This window comes from Pecten maximus, chromosome 2 (assembly GCF_902652985.1).
Source record: "Pecten maximus chromosome 2, xPecMax1.1, whole genome shotgun sequence".
In the NCBI taxonomy this organism is placed as follows: Eukaryota; Metazoa; Mollusca; class Bivalvia; order Pectinida; family Pectinidae; genus Pecten; species Pecten maximus.
In genome coordinates this window covers 17,197,421-17,219,330 of record NC_047016.1, presented here as the reverse complement: position 1 = coordinate 17,219,330, position 21,910 = coordinate 17,197,421, and the positions used below count along the sequence as shown (strand labels likewise).

At 36.9% G+C, this 21,910-nt stretch overlaps 1 protein-coding gene across 1 annotated transcript in view; it reads left to right on the top strand.

Annotated features, from left to right (window-relative positions):
- Window positions 1-7,234, top strand: part of LOC117341805 — a 39,046-nt gene extending 31,812 nt beyond the window's left edge. Inside the window, exons 12-18 of the mRNA XM_033903671.1 lie at window positions 299-433; window positions 1,968-2,132; window positions 2,696-2,803; window positions 3,940-4,032; window positions 4,462-4,528; window positions 5,835-5,962; window positions 6,960-7,234. Coding sequence (XP_033759562.1) covers window positions 299-433; window positions 1,968-2,132; window positions 2,696-2,803; window positions 3,940-4,032; window positions 4,462-4,528; window positions 5,835-5,962; window positions 6,960-7,234 — 971 coding nt within the window. The remainder of the gene's footprint in view (window positions 1-298; window positions 434-1,967; window positions 2,133-2,695; window positions 2,804-3,939; window positions 4,033-4,461; window positions 4,529-5,834; window positions 5,963-6,959) is intronic.
- Window positions 7,235-21,910: the final 14,676 nt, after the last annotated feature.

Below are 21,910 nucleotides of genomic sequence, written 5' to 3'. Positions count from 1 at the left end.
CATTTTATAAATATATTGTTTGATAACAAGGAGAACTTCATTGCCAACTTTACAGTTATTAAAATTTTGAGAAAGTAATCCAAAAATAAAAGATTGCTTATTGAAATTAATTGGGATAAAAAGAGCATCTAATAAAATTCTAAGACTTTCTAATAAGTTCTGAACTTCACAACATTCCCACAAGATAAAACTTAACATTATAACGTATCTTAAAAATCACAAAACGTTGGACACATTGCCTCATTTTGTCACTCTTCCAACGATATTTCATCAAAACTCTTACAATTAACTGTTACAGAGTACAGGTATAATGCCACCTGCTCGCCTGGACCTGACGACTTGTGTATGGGTGACCTTAAATGCCAAGCGGTCAAAGAGGGACACCGTTGTCTATGTGAACTGGACGCTTTATATTTAGGAAGCACGTGTCAACGTAAGTAATACACACTAGCACAGCCGGAGTTATCAATAGATGCACATATCACAAACAATTTAAATTTGGATTTATGGTCACAGCTTTATTGCAAAGATATGGCGACCGGTCTGCCAATAGACCATAATGGCACGCCATCAATAAATTCAATTTCAATCAAACAAATTAATTGATTGATTCTGGGAACAGTTCTCAACCAATTAAACAACACAATTCAAATTAATTAATCAGCTGATCCTGGGAAACAGATTTCAGCTGACTTCAAATCAATCAGATGACAATAATGATCAGTAGATACTGGGGAAACAGATATCAACTGATTCGCATCAATATGCGCAGTATACATCAATCAATATCAATCAATATACATCAATCAATATACATCAATCAATATCAGTCAATAACTCAATAATCACCAATAAATGAACAAGTCGAATGACTTTGTGAGAGTTTGTACCGCGAAATCTGAACAAGTCAAATTGACTTTTGAAAGTTTGTAACGCGAAATCTGCCATTTGAAGTTGGTCACAATGCTCGTCAATAAGGAATTGAAGTTGGTCACAATGCTCGTCACTAAGGAATAGTTTTCAATTGGGGCTGTGAATCCGTCGTCGAACAGGGGTCAGGAGCTGCGACTATCCTGCCTTCTCACACCACAGCCATAACAAAAAGAAAAAACAACAGCAGAACACAGATCCTATCCTAAAGAGGAGGGATTGTGGGAGGGTGAAGAAATAAAGTATTTAAGCAAGTAATGTTTTGATAAACTTAGCCTGATAACTCTCTGGCTGATCTTCACCAAGTTTTCTTCAATTAACAAGGTAGATAACTCGATACATCACTTTCGCCAAATAGGCGTCAGGTTGCTCAACACCAATACAGCATGTGCCCTCTGATAACGGCACTATATGGTTTATTGCCATAAGTGCTATTAAGTAATAACATGAACTGTTTGTTTTCCATGTGAAGAATTATTATGTATCACGAAAGGACTATTGAACACATTGACATTATGTACCGTTGATTTGCTAAAAAATTAACAACTTTTCAACAATTACAATAAAATATAGATTTGATAATATCTTTTGATTTACAAGCATGCTGGGTATTGCTAAAGCAATATATGTCCCCTGCCGACCCCCGTTTAAATAGTAAAGGTGGCCTTGACCTGCCCCAAAAACCCTGACACTCGAATTTGATATGAAGTTACATAACAACTGTCACCTTGGCTGAAAAAGTGCAGAAAACTGACTGGGCGGACTGACTGACGGACTGACTTACATACGGACGGAGAGGAAATATATAGTCCCTCTGTTTTACCGGTAGGGGACTTACTATTATTAGTTTATATAGAAATGAGTGACAATCGTGTTAGAGAATCACCCAAATTAACTTTTCGGCTAAAACGATAAAATTTCCGTGCATCAATTAATCATTGAACCTTGCTAAAGAAACAGTTGATGAGAATTTTATACCAAAAGCTAAAGATAAGAATCTAGCCACCAATTATCAAGGAAGTGTTTCTCAATTGTAGATGGGCATTTTTCTGCCAAGATCTTTAATATGTCTGTGACGTTTGAGGAAGCTAATACAACCTGCTCCAACACATCTGCCTACCTTGCAGACGATAACAACTTTGAAAAATTATTCAAGGACTGTAACAACACGATGTTGTTTCAAGCAGGGAGGAAACAGCCCGGTTAGTATTCTGTGTTTCTTTACTATTATATAAGTATGCAATAGACTTCATTTTCAAACGGATTTTGATCAGACTTCACATATTGGTCAATTATGTAAATCCTCGAAGAAATTCATGCTTCATGGTACCAAGATCAAGGCCAGGCTCACTATTGATATTTGATAGAAATCTTCGTCAGCACTCTTGTGACTTTATTTTTAAATAGATTTCGATGATACTTCATACGATGGTTAGTAGGAAATTACCATGAAACGAGCTTTTGTTTCTGGCTGTCAGGGTTAAGGACATAGACACCATTACTACATGTATATGATAAATGTGGCTTATAGTTGGATATTTTAGCAGGTAAACTTGGCACGCGGGGGGATTAACCAATCTAATATATTCTATTTCTCATTTTTCCTGTTGTATATATATATGATATAGATTTATCAATTATCCTTACTACACTGTATTACCATATTCTAACTTTTATGATGCTTTGGTCAATACTGTGCGTTTTGTTCCATGAGCAAGTTCTGGTAGGAATACGAGCAGGATTTATGTTTTAGTTTACATTGCAGAAGTTCCTGGAGATGGGTGTGAAACAGTAAGGATGATGGATGGTGTTGTACAGCGTAATGGACTTTCAGTCTGTTCTACCATGCTACCTTTCGTCTGCATTAGTAAAGGTATTCTAATAGAAACGGATTATAATAATATGTAATCAGTTTTGTATCGCCATAGATGAAGTTTGAGTGGCATATTGCAATCGGATTGTCTCGGTTCTTTTGTGTCAGTAATCAGTTTGGACTTCTCAATAACTAACCTAAAGCATGGGGTGGTGAAGGGCCACAAAGTTTAATTGGATTACTGATCTTGGTCAACTTTCAATCGTACAGAGTTCAAATAATAGAACACTTTAAATGATTTTGTTATTAAGCCATCAGATTTTTTTTTTTGTCAACAACTTCCCAATTACCAAGAGTATCCGGGTATGATGTATGCTATTAGACTGGTAGCATGCTACAGACAGGGCGCTAGTGTTTCGGCAAATTGATTTCCATGATCCATCTTTTAGGTAAAAGAGAAAAAATGTTTTATATTCTTAAAATATCATCCCAAAAACCAAGAGCTCCAGTGTGATGATATTGGTTGGTTTATAGGTCGCGGTCCTGCATTAGTTGATCTTTATTGGTCACTTGATGAAATATGTTAAACAATAAATGATGACTTTTGCCAATGACCAAAACGTTCATCATTTAAAGAGCGTGTTGGGAGGAATGGCCATGACCTTCTTAAAGGTCATAGTTATGAGATGTGATAAAATCTTGAAATAGCGACTTCTCAATGAACGAAAAACGTAAGGTTATTGTATTTTGCTAGAAGTTGTCAATTTGTTTTTATATCTAAAATGTCTTATCTAAGTTTTAAAAAAAAATCTTTTCCTTTAGCTAGCTGTATACATACCACAGCTTCATCTGTTTACGCTGGAGCATTGAGATTTTGTTTTCAACAAATAAACGGCAACTATGTTGTGTTTTAATAATAGCTGTACACGCTGATATGTTGTCATTTATATATAATATATATATATAAATGGACTTTAAAGTAAACCAATATTTAGTTTTATGTAAAGGGTATTATAGCGGTAATATGTTAGCTAGTCTTGTTTAATAATGTACAATGTACACGAACCAATTCATTAGGGCGTGGGACATCTTGTTTTTGTTTTTTTTGTTTTTTTTTTGTTTTTTTTTCTTTATTGTTATTAAATACAGTGTAAAATTCAATACTTTAGTATTTGTTGTTCTGTTTCATGAAACAGAGTCTACGACTGCCGACAACCCATGCCGAATCGTCAACAACCAAAATATGCCTGGTGCTAAAGAACCAGAGGAGGACGATGGCGGTATCTCATGTAAGCATTCAAAACGACTATTGTATTTAGTAGTCTCACTGTAATACGCTGTATCGGTGTTTTTTTATCGTTTGATATATTGATGTTGTTTTTCAGTTATTTTTTGTTTGTTAATAATAACGAATTATATCGTTTGATGATTGCAAATCAACATTTTAACATGTTTTAATCTTGTCTTCAAATAATCTTCGGGTCATCATTCAATTGTTGACGCCACTGGCATGCAGTAAATTAGAAATATCAAATAACATTATTTTCTCTTAAAATTACATTTGCCACACCCTCTGTCAGTAAATAATCAAATCATCATTTTAATCATTACTGGGCATATAAACAGTGATATTATCATTGAGAACATTATTTTTACATTCGTGTATATTGAGATATCGTCTTAAGAAAAAAATGAAGTACATTGTTTGTATATTGTAGTTTGGTGGATCATACTAGCGGCTGTGCTTTTGGTCATCCTCGTGGCCATCGTCATATGTATCGTAAGGTAGGTACCATTGGTCATCCTCGTGGTCACCGTCATATGTGTCGTAAGGTAGGTACTCTTGGTCATCCTCGTGGTCACCGTCATATGTGTCGTAAGGTAGGTACCATTGGTCATCCTCGTGGTCATCATCATATGTATCGTAAGGTAGGTACTCTTGGTCATCCTCGTGGTCATCGTAATATGTATCGTAAGGTAGGTACCATTGGTCATCCTCGTGGTCACCGTAATATGTATCGTAAGGTAGGTACCATTGGTCATCCTCGTGGTCACCGTAATATGTATCGTAAGGTTGGTACCATTGGTCATCCTCGTGGTCACCGTAATATGTATCGTAAGGTAGGTACCATTGGTCATACTCGTGGTCACCGTCATATGTATCGTAAGGTAGGTACTCTGGGTCATCCTCGTGATCACCGTAATATGTATTGTAAGGTAGGTACCATTGGTCATCCTCGTGGTCACCGTCATATGTATTGTAAGGTAGGTACTCTGGGTCATCCTCGTGATCACCGTAATATGTATTGTAAGGTAGGTACCATTGGTCATCCTCGTGGTCACCGTAATATGTATCGTAAGGTAGGTACCATTGGTCATCCTCGTGGTCACCGTCTCATTTTCCAACTTACAGTTTTCTTCCTTATATGTCCTTTGACACTATCCTACTTTGGGCCCGCAGTTAACCGTTCGTCACCAGACGAATTCTATAGGTTTTGAACTTCAAAAGGCAATGTTCTTGTCTTTGTTAATTGTAAGCGGTTTAGGGGGTCGGACCCTTGAGTTAAATATTTCATTCTTGGCCATGTCAACGTCTAAAGCCTGTAGATTTTATTTAATAGACCCTCCTTCATTCACAGAATTTGCCGTACTGGTATCTGCCAACGACTGGGTTTCATTTTTGGTCTCCTTTCCGTTTGATCTGTCAGATCGAGCATACTCCAACCCACCCCACCCCCTTCAGACTTAAGTTCCCCGAATGGAATAGTTCCTCGAGTTGCTCTCTCGTAGTTACACTATACTGTTGTATCTATGCAATGGGTGTCATGTTATTTACGATATGATATTTAGATATTATGCAGGTTTACAAAAACACTGCTGACCATTAAGATACAGCAGATCAAGCACCTATTTCAATGTTATACTATCTGTATTTGCGAGATGTTCCTCCCGAAAATCGTGGATACGTTTGAGGAATCAGAATCTGAAAAGGCCTGCGATTATAGCCTGTATTTATAAGGTGTCCAACAATAACAATAGCGTATAGCCCTTCGTTGTGGTTGGTGTAGATAAATGTCGGATATCTTTACAGGAAACGAAGGACGCCCAACAAAATACCAGAGGAAGGCAACGCTACATTCAACAATAAAACGTATTACGATTCTGTGAGATCTCACCACGAACACCCCAGTCACGCGGGCAACAGTCAGGCACGGAAAGGTATGACGTACGAATAGACTAATAGAATAGTTCATCCCCTTTGGGGTGAGATAGGGGATTTCAGCCCGAGTGGAGGTTGGCGAGTGTTTAACAGCTTAAAACTCTTACCATGAGGGTTGATATCCCAAAGCGGATTCCCATGGCACTGAAGGGCGGTGCTGAAAGGGGTCAAATTTACTGAAACTTTAAAAACTATGTCCTTAAGACCCAAATAATATAGAATGAAACACTTTTCATAGGTGGAAGGGTCTTAAGATGCTTTAACAAAATTGTGAATTTCCTCATCCCAGGAAGGGGGTAAATTTTACTATGGTTTATATAGATAATTCATATTTGGCTATCGTATATCTGATTTCTGTTGCAATTTGTTCTATCTTGCTTTAACATTATCAGCATGGAATAAAAATTTAATGGTATGCACATGTTTGTCCTGACTAACCCCCAGGGGCTGATAGGCGGAGCCTAAAAGGGTCAAATTATTTGAAATACATCAAAACCTTTAAGGCCCTTGTGCCTTTTTTGTATCTAATATTGACGGTACATCAATGGAGGACAATGCCGAAGTGACGTGATTGATTGTCGATGTGATGTCATTGCATTGTTGTAACGTCTTGGAATTGTTGCCATGAATCCATAGCTTGTCTCAACCTTAGGGTAAGATACGAAAATCTGAAACCTGTGAAAGCGTGGATATTTCTGCCAAGGGTACAAAAGCGGCCTGTTATTCATTTTTATTTCAAGGATAGATTCATTAGTGTACAGATCTTGATACGGGATTTCAGCTCTTAATTAGTATAAGTTTAAGTGAATATAAATCTGTTGTTATGAGTGATGTCGAAATGGAGTGATAACAATTCATCTTCGATGTTTAAGTATTAACACGTTTTATTCTAGCCAGAGGAATCTATACTTCCCATGACCATCATCTCAATGACATGGACAATACACGATTAAAACTATATATTCGAGTGTAGTTAATGTGTTTGCTTATTTCTAGATGGTGAGTATGGAGTTCTTGGTCAGAAGCCGAGTCCGTCACCAGATGACGATATGTACGCCCATACTCGCCAACATCAGCAGGAAGGCGAGTACGATATATTTGCGAAGCCGGTCAATGACGCAGCTGGGATATACGATCATACTCATAACATTAGACAATTAGAGGGTGGTGAGTACGGGGAACTTGGAAGGCGTGCACAGGAGGTTGGAGAGGACGACATGTACTCACATACCAAACACTCTAAAACTGAAGGCGAGTACGACCAGCTTTAGTAATACAGCCGTAAACAACGACGCGGGGGGTATATACGATCGTACTCACAATGTGCTGATGGAGAGCGCGTACGACGAGTTTACAGGGGATAAAGGAAACTCAGCTGTGGAAGGACTTTACGATCACACGCGATGATGTGATGTGGCATTCTTTTATGTCATTCCCCGACATACATAGAGGATATATAGAGGTTAACAACAAGTGGTTGTTCTATATGTTCTATATTCACTCGAGAGAGTTATTTTTCAAAGTTACAAAAAAGTGTTTAAATGTTAGCCATTCAAAACACATTGAACCACGCAATCAAAAAATATTTTGGTCAAAGGTTACCGTGTCAACCAAGCAAAACCCATTTAGAGTTTAGATATTCCACCAGTGATATATTGTATCTTTAAGGGACTATAAGAACAGTCATTATTGATGAAATAAAATTATTCCTGGGGAAATATGCTGATAAATATATCATTAGTTAACCATTTGCCTTACTACAGATAGTGCTACAGTAGTAGCTTTTTTTGGAGAACCAGGTCTCGCAAACTTTGTGCCCTCACGATCAGGATTCTTCTTCTATGTCAGGATATGGGTCTGTCCCTCTCAGTGAGGCATCTTCCAGGGCACCTGAATGCTTTAGCAGATACGCTATCCAGGTCTCGGAGTCAAGTAATCGCGGAATGGACACTGAAAAGGTCTATATGCATGGCCATCTGTATGGTTCAGACTCCTCAGGTAGATCTGTTTGCCACAGTTCTGAGTTTCCAAATTCAGACGTTTGTGTCTCCAGTTCCGGAGAGGGGAGCTAGATCACTTAGACAGGGAATTTCACAAGGTCAGGAATCACGATTGCTTTGTTCTCCTGATAACATCTCCGTGACCCAGACAGCCTTGGTTTCCGGCTCTGCTGGTTTTGCTAGTAGACCTTCCCTTGGCCAAACCGCCCAGGTGGAATCTTCTCAGCCCACCCAAGTCCAGGCAGTTTCATCCCAATCCATCCCAATCCGGATCGCCTATACCTTCGCGAGTGGAGGCTATCTCGGTCTGCCTCTTGCAGTCAGGTTTTCTGCAGAGGTTACCGATGGCATCTCAAGATCAATTCGATCTTCCTCATCTGCCATCTATGAGTCCAGATGGTCAATCTTCTGCAGCTAGTGTATCAGCATGAAGGTTGATCTACTCTGTGCATCCTTTACCTTTTTAAGGTTAAGGAACTATCTCCTAGCACTATTGGGAACTATCGTTCAGCATTAGCCAATGTCTTTTCATTTAGGCGTCGTTCAGAGCTTGGAACATGCCCCACATTTTCCAATCTCCTCAAGTCTTTCTTATGAGCCTCTGGCTTTTGTTTCTGTTAAGTTCTCTTGCGGGAAGACAGTATTTCTTGTTGATTTGGCTTAGGTAGACGGAGAAGTGAACTTCATGCTCTTTCTTCTTTCCCTTCGTGTCTCTGGTGGTCTCGGGACTATTCTTTAGTGACCCTTCTCACAGTTTTTCGACGGATTCTCATAAGATTCCGGCCATAAAGGATTTCTCTGGTCCAGATGACAATGATCTGTTACTTTGTCCTGGTATGGCTTTGATAAAACTAAGGGGCGTCCTAAACCTCGTCTGTTCTTGCCCATCAAGCCAAAGCAGTCTGACATATCGTCTCGGATTATTTCCAGATGGATCTCTGACACTATCAAGAAAGCTAATTAGGGGTCTAGTGCTGAGACACGTGATAGTGTTCAGGTTAGGGCACATTAGATAGCTATAGGGGGTTGTCTGCCTCTGGGGCCCTTCTCAATGGCTCCTCATTTGATGAGGTCTTTTCCCATCCCCCCTTTTGGGCGGGGCCCCCAACACTTTCTTGGTTTTTCTACCCTCGTTCCCCTTCCCCCCTCAGAGGGGTTTGAAATTCCCCTCCCGGGGGGCCCTTTTGTCGCTACCCCTCACTCACCACCTGCCCCCTAGTCGATCCGTAGGGGGGCCCCTTAGGGCTTGTATATATGGGTTTTTTTATTGTAATATCCGGGAACCCTTTTGGGGGGTTTTTTAAATTGACTTTTTCGCGCTTTTTTTTAAAAGGGGTCTTTGTCCTCGGAGACTCCTCTACTTTAAAGGACAAATTTCCAAATTGCTTATGGTGGTGATTCTTTTAAATTGAAAATATAAAAGGAGCTAGAACTGGCCCCCCGCGTTCCTTTTAAAAAAAAACGGAAATGGGAAACCGTTCCGTTTAAGAAAGCGGAACTAAAAACCCAACTTAAACCCAAAGAAAATATTTTTAACTTACTTTATCTCAATTGAACCCGAACTGAAAAAAAAAAATGTATTGTCAATGAGTGAAAAGGGCATTTTAAAGTCGGGTTTAAAACTTTACGAGATTTTGGCCATTTTCCCGATTTTCCGTTTAAGAAAAAGGGAAACCTGAAGCCATTTTCCAAATTTCCGTTTTACTAAACGAAACCGAACGGGTTTCCTAGTTCCTTTTTATTTTAAAGGGAAACTGGGAACTGGGAGGCGTAAAACGTTTTCCATCGGGTGCAAATAATAAATTTTCCCACTTAAAACTTAAAAATCCATTAAAGCTCCCACTTTTGGGGGTTTGGGAATATAGTTAACTTTGAGTCTCTTTAATACATACAAAACAGCCCATCTTTCTTTGGGGTTTCGTTATGGGGGTTATTGTAAAAACAAACCTGTTATATTTTCTTTCATTTTGGGTTTTTTACATCATGTTTTTTTTTGATATACCCCAAAGATATTTCCAATTTAAAACCAAATCCAATATTTTAACTTCGTTTTTATTCTGGGTTGGGAAGCATTTGTTTAAATATTTAAATTCTACATCATTTTCCCAAATTACCGGTAAATTGTTATTTTTGGTAATATAATATAAAAAATGTTTTCCCACCGGCCCTGTCTATATGTACTTTGTTTCCGCTTTATTTCCCTGACAATCCGTCCCCCATTTGTCCGTTAATTTCTTCAAAATAAAAGAACGTCGGGATTTTTTTCCCGTTTGTAGTTCCTTTAAAATTTGTCCCGACAATTGATGACTGGGGGTTTCTGGTTTTGGGGAAAATTTCCCTCATAGAATGTTTTTTGAAAGGGTTTAAACCCCTTTTTTAAAATCCACAAATCATAAAAAATACCAACCCAAATTTATACCTAAAGTTGTTTCCTTAAAAACGAAACTAATTCGTGAAGCTTTAAAAAAATATTTTTAGGGGCCCCTTAAACTATAAACTATGGCAATGATTTTTTTCACGGGGACCCTTTTGGCCCATTTCTAAAAATTTAAATGTGTATTGTGGTCATTTTGTTGTACGTGGGGTGGGGTTTGTATGTGTTTCCATGTTTTTAAGGGAAATTTTTCCACTGTTTGTTTTTGTTTACCCACGGGTGATATAATGTTTACCACCTGGGGCATATGGGGGTTTACCACGGTGTGGTATAATGTTTACCCCGTTTGGGGGTTTTTGTTTAAACCCGTGTGATAAAGTTTACCACGTGTGTTTTAAATGTTCACCACTGTGTGTATGATGTTTACCCCGTGTGTAAAATAATGTTTACCCCCCGTGTGCACATGGGGGTTTTCCACATTTTTTTTAATGTTTTTCCCCCGGTGTGTTGATGTGTACCACGGGGGGTATATAATGTTTACCCGTGGTTTTAAAACGTTTTACCAGTTTTGTATATAATGTTTTCCCCCGTGTTTATTGTTTAAACCCCGTGTGTAAAAAAATGTTTACCCCCGTGTGGTAAAATAATGTTTACCACTTTTGTTTAATGTTTTTCCACTGTGTGTAAATTTTACCACGTGTTTATACTGTTTTTACCACGGTGTATATAAAAATTTTTCCCCCGTGTGTTTTATAATTTTCCAGTGTAAAATAATTTTTTTCCACTTGGTATAAATTTTTTCCACGTGGGGTTTTAAATGTTTTCCACGTGTATATATTTTTTCCCACGTGTGTATATTGGGGTTTTTACGTGTTTGTATTGTTTACCCCGTGGGTGTATAATGTTTTCCACGTGTGTATTAATGGGTTTAACCAAAGTGTAATATGTTTTTCCCCCTGTGTGTATGTTTACCATTTGTGTATATATTTTCCACTGTTTTAAAATAATGGTTTTTCCCCCGTGTGTTTTAAAAATTTTAAACCCCGTGTGTTTTAAAAGTTTACCCGTGATATAAGTTTACCACGTGGGTAATAAGGGTTTTCCACTGTGTGTATAAAGTTTACCACGTGTTATATTTAAAGTTTACCCGTGTGTATACATGTTTACCCAGTGTGTATAAAAGTTTTCCAAAGTTTAAAAAATGTTTTTCCACGGGGTATATAATTTTTTTTTTTACCACGTGTGTATATAATGCTACCATGTGTGATATAAAAGTTTTTCCCCCGTGGGGATACAAAATTTTCCCCTTTTGTATAAATGTTTACCACGGGGGTATATGATGTTTTTCCCCCGGTGTATACAATTTTTTTCCCCCGTTTATTAAAAATTTTTCCCCCGTGTGGGATTAATGTTTCCACGTGTTATATAAAGTTTTAAACCCCTTTTGGGAAAATTTTTTAACCCAGTGTGTTATAAAAGTTTACCACGGTTTTTAAATGTTTACCACGTGTTTATAAGTTTTTTCCACTTTGTATATAAAGTTTTTTCCCCCGTGTGGGATATAATGTTTACCCCTGGGGGGGTATTAAAGTTTACCACGTGTTTGTTATTGTTTACCACGTTGTATATAATGTTTAAACCCCGTGTGTAATTGTTTACCCACGTGTGTATATAAGGTTTTCCCCCGTTGTTTATAATGTTTACCCCCGTTTATAAAAAAGGTTTTTCCACGGTGTAAAATAATGTTTACCTGTGTTTTATTTTAATGTTTTCCACTTTTGGGGGTTTTAAAGTTTACCACGTGTGGATATAAGGTTTTACCACGTGGGGAAAAATAATGTTTCCCCCGTGTGTATTAAAGTTTTTCCACGTTTGGGATTAAAAGGTTTTCCACGTGGGGTATATAATTTTTTACCCCCGTTTTGGGATATTTTTCCACGTGTTTATGTTTTACCATGTGGTAATTAAAGGTTTTTTCCCCCTGGATAAAATCTTTAAAAAATTTGGGGTAATAATGTTTACCACGGTGTATATAATGTTTAAACCCGTGGGGTATACAAAATTTTTTCCCCGTGTGTATATAATGTTTACCACGTGTGGGTTTAAAAAATGTTTTCCATTTTGTAATAAGGTTTTTAAACCCCTTTTGTATAATGTTTTTCCATGTGTGGGGAATTTTAAAAGTTTTAAACCCGTGTGGTAATTTTTACCACTGTGTTTTTAATTTTACCACGGGGGGTTTAATTTTAAAACCCCGGGGGGTTGGTTTAAAGTTTCCCCTTTTGGGGGTATATTATTTGGGCCCCGTGTTATGAAAAGTTTACCCGTGGGGTGTAAAAATGTTTACCACTTTTGTTTTTAATGTTTTACCACGTGTGTATATATTTTTTACCACGGGGTAAAATGATTTTCAAACCCCGTGTTTGAATAAAGTTAACCCCGTTGTATAAATGTTTACCCCCTAAAGTAATGATTTTTTACCACTTTTTTATATAAAGTTTTAAACCCCTTTTTGTAAAAATGTTTACCACGTGTGTATATAAGGTTTTAAACCCCTATGTATAAAAATTTTTTCCACGGGGTGTAAATAATTTTTTTACCCCGTGGTTGGATGATTTTCCCCCTGTGTAAATGTTTACCACGTGTGTGTAAATGTTTTTCCAAAGGTGTTTTAAAAATTTCCCCCCGGGGTTATATAATTTTTACCACGTTTTGGGATAATTTTTACCCCTTTGTATAATGTTTTCCCCTTTGTATAAAAGGTTTTTCCCCGTTTATTAAAAGTTTTAAAACGTGTTTTATTGTTTACCCCGTGTGGATATAATGGTTTTTCCACGTGTGGGATATAATGTTTCCCCCGTGTGTATATGAAAGTTTACCACGTGAGTGTATAAAGTTTTCCACGGTGTATATAATTTTTCCCGGGGTGTAAAAATGTTTTTTCCCCCGTGTGTGTATAATGTTTACAAAAAGTGTGGGAAAAATGTTTACCACGTGGTTGGGGGATAATGTTTTTCCACGTTGGGGTATAAATTTTTCCCCTTTTGTGTGTAATGTTTTCCACGTGTGTTTTAAAGTTTCCCACGTTTTAATGAATTTTTTCCCGGGGTATATAACGTTTACCACGTGTGTTATAAAGTTTTAAACCCCGTGTGTATATATTGTTTTTTCCACGGGGTTTTATAATGTTTACCCCCCGTTTTATTGATGTTTCCCCCGGGTGTATAAATTTTTTCCACTTTTTTATAAGGGTTTTCCACGTGTGTATATATTGTTTCCACGTTTTTATTAATTTTTCCAGTGGTTAAATTTTACCACGTGTGTATTATTTTTTAAACCCCGGTGTATTAATGTTTACCCCGTGTGTATATAATGTTTAAACCCCGTATTATATAAAGTTTACCATTTTTTAATTTAATTTTTACCACGTGGGGTAATAAAGTTTCCCCCGTGAGTTTTAAAAGATGTTTAAACCCCGTGTGTAAATGTTTTCCCCGTGGGGTGTATAATGTTTTTCAAAAGTGGGGATTTTTACCACGGGGTGGGATAAAGTTGAAACCCCGTGTGTATAAAAATGTTGACCCCTTGGGGGGTATAAAGTTTACCACGTGTTTTTTATAAGTTTTAAAACCCCGTGTGTATATAATTTTTTACCACGTGTGTATATAAAGTTGACCACGTGTGTATATCGTTTGCACTGTGTGGGATTGTTTTTCACGTGTGTGTATAAAGTTTTTCCCCACGTTGTTATAAGGTTTTTTCCCCTTTTGTGTATCATGTTTTCCACGTTTGTGTATAATTTGGGTTTTTTTGCCGTGTTATATCAAAAGTTTGCACGTGGGGGGTATAAATTTACCACGTGTTATATCATGTTTTGGGACGGTGTTTTATAATTTTTACCACGTGTGGAAATAATGTTTCCCCGTGTGTATTAATTTTTTTCCACGGGTGTATATAAAGTTTACCACGTGTGTATATGTTTACACGTTTGGGGTTAATGTTTTCCATGTTGTAAAATTTTTTAAACCCCTTTTTATATAACGTTTAAACCCCGGGGTATATTTTTACCCCGTGGTGTTTCATTTTTTCCACTTTTGGGGTAAAGATTTTACCCCGTGTGTATAAAAGTTTCCCCCCGTTTGTATAAGGTTTACCAAAGTGTTTTAAAAATGTTGGGCCCCGTGTGTATTAAAGTTTAAACCCCGTGTGTATATAATTTTTTTTACCCCCCGTGTATATAAAGTTTAAAACCCCGTGTGTGTTAAAAATGTTTTCCACGTGTGTAATTTAAAAATTTTTTTCCCCGTATGTTATAAATTTAAACCCCGTGTGGATATGTTTTACCACGTGTGGGTATGTTTACCCCGTGTTAAAAAATGTTTTTCCCCGTGGATATAATTTTACCACGTTGTATATAATGTTTACCACGTTTAAATGTTTTTCCACGTTTTGTATGATGTTTACCACGTTGTATTAATTTTACCACGTATGTATATAAAGTTAAACCCCGGGGTAAATAGTGTTTACCCTTTTGGGGGTATGAGTTTACCACGGGTGTTAAAAAAGTTTTTCCACTTTTGTGTAAAAATGTTTTTCCCCGTTTTGTTTAAAGTTTTTTCCCCCTTTGTATAAAATTTTTTACCACGTTAATATAATGGGTTTTTTTCCCCTTTTGTGTATAATTTTTTACCCCGGTTTTATAATGTTTAACCCCGTTGGTTTTAATGTTTCCCACGGTGTAAAAAATGTTTTTCCACGTGTGTATATAATTTTACCACGTGTGTTAATGTTTTCCATTTTTATAAGTGTTTACCACGTTGTAATGTTCCCACTTTATATAATGTTTACCACGTTTTAAATCATGTTTTCCCCGTTGTTAAGGGTTTTCCGCTTTGTATATAATGTTTACCCCGTGTGTATATAAGGTTTTTTCATTTTATCCAGGGGGCCCTTTTTCCCCTTTTACGTTTTTGGGGTTTTTTTTTAGGCGAAAAAAACGTTTTAATTTTTGGATTTTTTTAAAGAAATTGGATTTAAACCCCCCTTTTTTGGGGGCGTGAAGCCACCCAAATTTTTTTTTTTGGGGGTTTGGGATTATTTCCTGGGCCCTTAAAGGAAATTTTTTTTGGGGGTTTTCCATTTGATTTCCTATATTTTATCCAAAAAAGCTCAAACGAGGGACACGACTATATTTTTTCAAACCCCTTTTTTTTTGCTATGGCATATAAACCAATTCCAAAAAAGGGTACGAGAAAAAAGTTTAAAAACAGGAAAAATTTTGGTTCTCAGGGTGTCCAAATTTCCCGTTATCATTTCTATTTGGGCCCTTTGGGCATTTGCCCTTTACAAAATCTTATCATAAATTTGTTTTCATACGGATTGAAAAAGTTCCCCAATGCCAAAAGTAAAAAGTTTTTAAATTTATAATCAAAATTAAAGCGTCCGAGAAAAGGCAGTACTTCCCGGGAGGGAGAACCCGCGCAAAAATGGTTTTTAAAGATTTTTTTACTTGGCTTACGGAGGGGTTTTGAAAAATTTTCTGTTAGAAACAAGTTCCCTGGGGCTTTATTCATCAAATTGTTTTTATACAGGTTTTTTAGGTTTTTTGGGAGTTCACTAATTCCCGAAAAATATAAGTGGAATTGGGGCTTCATAAACGATATCAACTGGACCCATCCCCTTTTCAGTTAGACTTTTACATTTTTTAAAATGAGCCCCGAACGCCCCCTGAAGGTTACAGCCCCTAACTTCCCAAAAATTTTTTTAGGCGGGTTTTTACTATAGGGGCCCTCCCCCAATTTTTTTCACCCTTTGGCGATAACGAAAAATGGCTGTTTATAAGCTGTTCCCCTCTTTTTACATAATAATTTGTTTTTTTTCCCTCGTAGGAACACATTCCCGGGATATAGTCTTTTTAAAAAACGTTTTTCAAATGTAAAATTTAAACAAATTTAAAATGCTTTTATTTGGGAATTTTGGGCTGATGAAACCCCAAAGGATAAAGAAAAAATTCAACATTTTTTGCCTTCAATGCTTAATTTTCACACGTCCCCCGACTTTGGGTTTCTAATATTCCCCCCTTTGGTTCAGATATTTTTGGGGAAAAGGGTTTTTTTCCCCCTCGGAATTTTTTTGGCCATTATAAAATTTGCCAATAAAAGGGCCCTTTAAACTGTAATCCAAAGATTTGGTTTATTACTAATATTTATTGCAGTCAATGTTTTTTTGCCAAAAAATGTGTCTACCGTTTTTGATCCCCGAATTTTTTGGGTTTTTTTGGGCAAAAAACATGCAAAAACCCTCGTTTGACCCAAGGGGGCCGGATAAAATTGAGCATCCCCCAAACAAACCCGGGCAAGTTTTGAATTAACGAATTTCTGATGTATAAATGAAATAGTGTGAATTTCCCGGGGTAATCAACATATTTTTTGATAGTAAAGTTAAAAATGCCAAAAAACCCCCATAAAACTCCCCAGCCAGTCCTTACGCCCTTCCGGTAATTCCCCCCATGGGGTTTTTATATACTCCCCGTCGGGTTCGTACCCCTTTCCCGGGATCACCCGGGGTATTAGAAAATAATTTTTTCTTAAAATTTTCCCTTTCCCTCATTGGAATTTTCTTATTTTAATTTGGGGGGAAACCCTCGTTTTTTCCATTTAAAAATTGGGTTTTTTGGGGGGAAAAATCGAGCTTATTGGGGGGCGAAAATGACTAAAGGAAAAAACTATTTCGTAAAATCCCGGAATATGGGATCTTATTTTATTCGTTTTAAACTTTCATCTTCCTTATTTTTTTCTTTCAATTGCCTTCCTTTGTTAAGCCTTTAGATTAGCCTTTTGACCCCTTGAGTAAGGGTTTCCCCTTTTTGGGCCTCTTTGGGCCCAGTCCTTTAAAATCTTTTTTTTTATTTCCCCGCTTAAAATTTTTGGCATTTTGGGGAGTGTGGGCACGGTTTAAACCCAAATTTTCATATATTTCTACAGGTTTGGGTTTTCCCCAGTATCCGGGAACGATTTCGCGCTATCCAAGGAAATAGACCAAATCCGCAGCCACAGGGATGTCCTTTAAAAACCTTTTTATGTTGGAGTTAAAATTAAAAAAACTCCCCTAACCCCAAACAAAGTTTTTAAGCCCACCATCATCCCTATGCATATTAAAACTATATTAATCATTAAAACCTTGTTATCGCTCATACCTGAAAAAAAATGGAACATTTTTTCCCAAATTACATTAGAAATTTTTCTTGGTCCCCTTTTTTATAACATTTTTTTTTTTTTATTTATCTTTTATTTTTTTTTTTTAAGGCATTTTTTAAAACATAAAACTATAACCAGACACCATGCACACATCAATTCCAATAGAAATGGTTTTTTAAATTTTTTAGCAAGTCATATTTTCTCTTCAAACCCCCCCTCTAAACTAGATTTTTTTTAAACTATCATCATCATCATCATCATCATAATCTCTTCATTTGGCCCCTCATCAATTTACCCCTCATCATCATCTCATAAACATCCCCTCATAAACCCATCATAAAATGACACATCTCATTATCAACCCCATTAAATATCTTTTTCATCACGGAATCTCACATCCCAAATAACCTCCTCATATTATATGGTCATGTCATCATCCCTCTAATCATCAAATTTAAACTCATCACTTTCCTCATCCTCCTCGCTTCAACCACATCATCATCACCATCAAACTTAATCAAACCTCAAACTCAACATCACATCATCATCATCACATCATCATCAACATCAACAAAACAATAAAATCACAATCATCATCATCGTTTTTTAGCAGACTTATCCTCCTTGTTTTCAACAAACCCCCATCCCTCACATCATAAAAGAATCTAATATCATCCCAAACCTCAACAAATCATCTTCCCCCAACCAAACATCATCTTCTCCCGGATAATCAACATACTCTTTAAAAGTGAATATTTACTGACAAAAAAAAACATACACACATCTTCATACCCCCCGGGCACAAAAATATACAAAAACAAACATACATTTTAGTTTCCCCCGGAGCCTGATTAAACATGTCAAGGGGTAAGTATCTGTGTTGGGAATCAACTCTTTCCACCTTTCCCCCAAAAAGATTCCCTTTTACCCCCATAGACCACGTCCCACACTGGGTTTTTTGCCAAAACATCTACCCCCTGCCCCCACCCCCCCCCCCCCCCCCCCCCCCAAAAAAAAAAAAAACAAAAAACCCAAAAAAACATCCCCACATTCAAAAATTCAAAAAAATATCAACCTTATAAGACCCCACAGCCCGACAAAGAGGGGGGGGGGGGGGGGGGGGGGGGGGGGGTGGGGAAAAGAAGAGCACTCGCAATACCCGGCCCCAGGGGAAAATTTAAAAATAATTATTCTTTTGACCCCCAATTGTGGGGAATAATCGGTTTTTAAAGGGGGTTCCTCCCCGATTATTTCCCCACCTTTTCCCCCAGGGCTTTCCCCCGGGCAAAAACGTCCATGCCAGTGGTCGCCCTTGGTTGGGATTAAATACACGTTGGGAACCCGAATTTTAGGGGTTTTTGGGGGTATGGGCTTTAATGCACAACCCTATATATAGGGTTTTAAAATTTTGTAGAAAAAATTTTGTCCTTTTTTTGGGGCCCAAAAATCATGATATTTTGCATTTTTTTTTAGGTTTTTTTAAGTCGTTGACCGTGGATCCCTGTTAGGGAAAACAAGAAAATTTAAAGGGTTTCTTTCATTTAAAAATGTATTAAAAATTTCCAATGTTGTTAGCTTTTCCAATTATTTTATAAAACTTTATTATGGTAAAAAGTAGGGTTTAAAATGGTTTTAATTATTTTAAACTTTTCTTAAATTTTTTAAATTGGGCATGTATACTGTACCCGCTACCTTTATACTTTTAGAGATTTTTCGGCCAGTAAATTGAAGTTTATTTTTTAGCTTTATTTTATTTTATTTGCATATTTTTTCAACAATTAAATTTACAAGGACGTTTTTTTTTCCTTTTGTTGATTGGGCCTTTGGGAATTTAAACCCATAAAAACCTTCAATTTGGGACTTTGATATCCGTGTCCCCGGGTTTTTCCCCAAAAAAGGGAAGTTTTAATGTACACAGAAATAAAGCAGTGCCCCAAACGCCCGGGAAAGTCTTAGTAAAAAGTTTTTTAGAGGAGCGGTTGGAGTCGTCCTTTTCTGTAAAAGCTGGTCTCTTTTACCCTGAAAAGGGGGAATAAATTCGAAAATTACTACAAGACCGTCGGCCCCCGGCCTAAGATGGGTTTTATTTTTTTTGGGGATTTAATCTTTTGAAAAGGAAAGACTATGATCGTAATATCCAACGGAATATGGGATCTTATCTTTATTCTTTCTAAACTTTCATCTTCCTTATTTCTTCTTTCAAATTGCTTCTCGTTAAGCCTTTAGATTAGCATTCGACCCCTTGAGTAAGGCTTTCCATTTTGACCTCTGGCCGAGTCATTCAAGAATCTGTATTTGATGTCCCTGCTTAACATTTAGCATTTTGGGGAGTGTGACGACTGGTTGACCAATTGTCAGTATATTGCTACAGGTTGGGGTGTCCTGCAGTATCGGCAACGATTTCGCGCTATCACAAGGAGATAGACACAAATACCGCAGCCTACAGGGATGTCCTTAAATACCTTATATGTTCGGAGTAAGTTAAACAATACTCACCCTAATCCCAATCAAGAGTTTTAGCCCACCATCATCAGTATGCATATTATACTATATTAATCAGTAAAAGCCTTGTTATCGCTCATACCTGAGAAAAACTGGAACGATTTTTTACCAACTTTACATGAAGATTTCTCTTGGTCCCTTGTTATAACATTTTTTATTTTTTTATTTATCTTTTTATTTTTATTTTTAAGGCATTTTTAATACATAAATACATAGTAACCAGACACACATGCACACATCAATTCCAATAGAAATGGTTTTCAACTTTCAGCATAGTCATATTATCATCTTCACCATCATCATAAACTAGATTTTTCTTAATCATATCATCATCATCATCATCATCATAATCTCTTCATTATGATCTCGTCATCATGATCACCATCATCATCATCATCATCATCATCTCATCATAATCACATCATAATATGATCATCATCTCATTATCAAACTCATTATAATATCTTCTTCATCATCGTAATCTCATCATCATACTAATCATCATCATATTATCATGGTCATGATCATCATCATACTAATCATCATAATCTCATCATCATTACATCATCATCATCGTCTTCAACAAACATCATCATCATCCATCAAGCTATCAAATCATCATCATCATCATCATCATCATCATCATCATCATCATCATCATCATCAACAAAACAATAATAATCACAATCATCATCATCGTTTTCAGCAGACATTATCATCATTGTTTTCAACAAACACCATCATCAGCATCAGTAATAAGAATCATATATCATCAACCATCAACAAATCATCATCCCTCAACAATCATCATCTTCATCCTGGATAATCATACATACTCATAAACGTGAATATTTACTGACAAACAAAACATACACACATCTTCATACACCGACACAGAATATACAAACACAAACATACATATTCAGTTTCCTGGTAGCCTGATGAATCATGTCAAGGGCTAAGTATCTGTGTTGGTCATATCAACTCTTTCCACATCAACAGAGTCATTGACATGATAGACCACGTCCACACTGATTTTAGCCAATCACATCTACCATATGCCCCCCCCCCCCCCCCCCCCCCCCCCCCAAAAAAAAAACAAAACAAAACAAACAAAACAACATACATCACATTCAAAACTTCAAAACAATATCATACACATATATAAGAGACAGACAGACAGACAGAGAGAGGGGGGGGGGGGGGGGGGGGGGGGGGGGGTGAGAGAGAGAGAGCACTCGCAATACCATGCCTATGGGGAATATAATATATAATTATTCTTTTGACCAACATTGTGGGGAATAATCGGTTTAATGGGGATTCCTCTGATTATACACTGACGTCTCAAGGACTCCCCCGGTCAAGCGTCCATGCCAGTGGTCAAGCATCTTGGATTGGCATTAATACACGTGTGCAACTAGAATTTTAGGTTGTTCGGGAGTATGTGGCTTTAATGCACAACATATATATAGGTTATAAATTGTGTAGAGAATTGTGTCATTTTGGGTCAAACATCATGATATTTTGCAGTTTTTTTTAGGTTTTTTGAAGTCGTTACCGTGGTATCCACTGTTATGAAAATCAGAGAAAAAATAAGGTTACTTATCATTTAAAGCTGTATTAAAATTGCCAATGTTGTATAGCTTACACATATATATATATATACTTTATTATAGGTAATATGTAGGGTTAACTGGTTATGTTTACATATCTAAAACATGTGTCTTATTTTTCAGAATTGGGCATGTATACTGTACACTGCTACCTATATACTTTTAGAGATTTGCTGGCCAGTATATTGAAGTTTATCTGTTAGCTTGATTATATTTTATTTGCAATATTTCATTCAACAATTATTGACAATGACGACGTTTT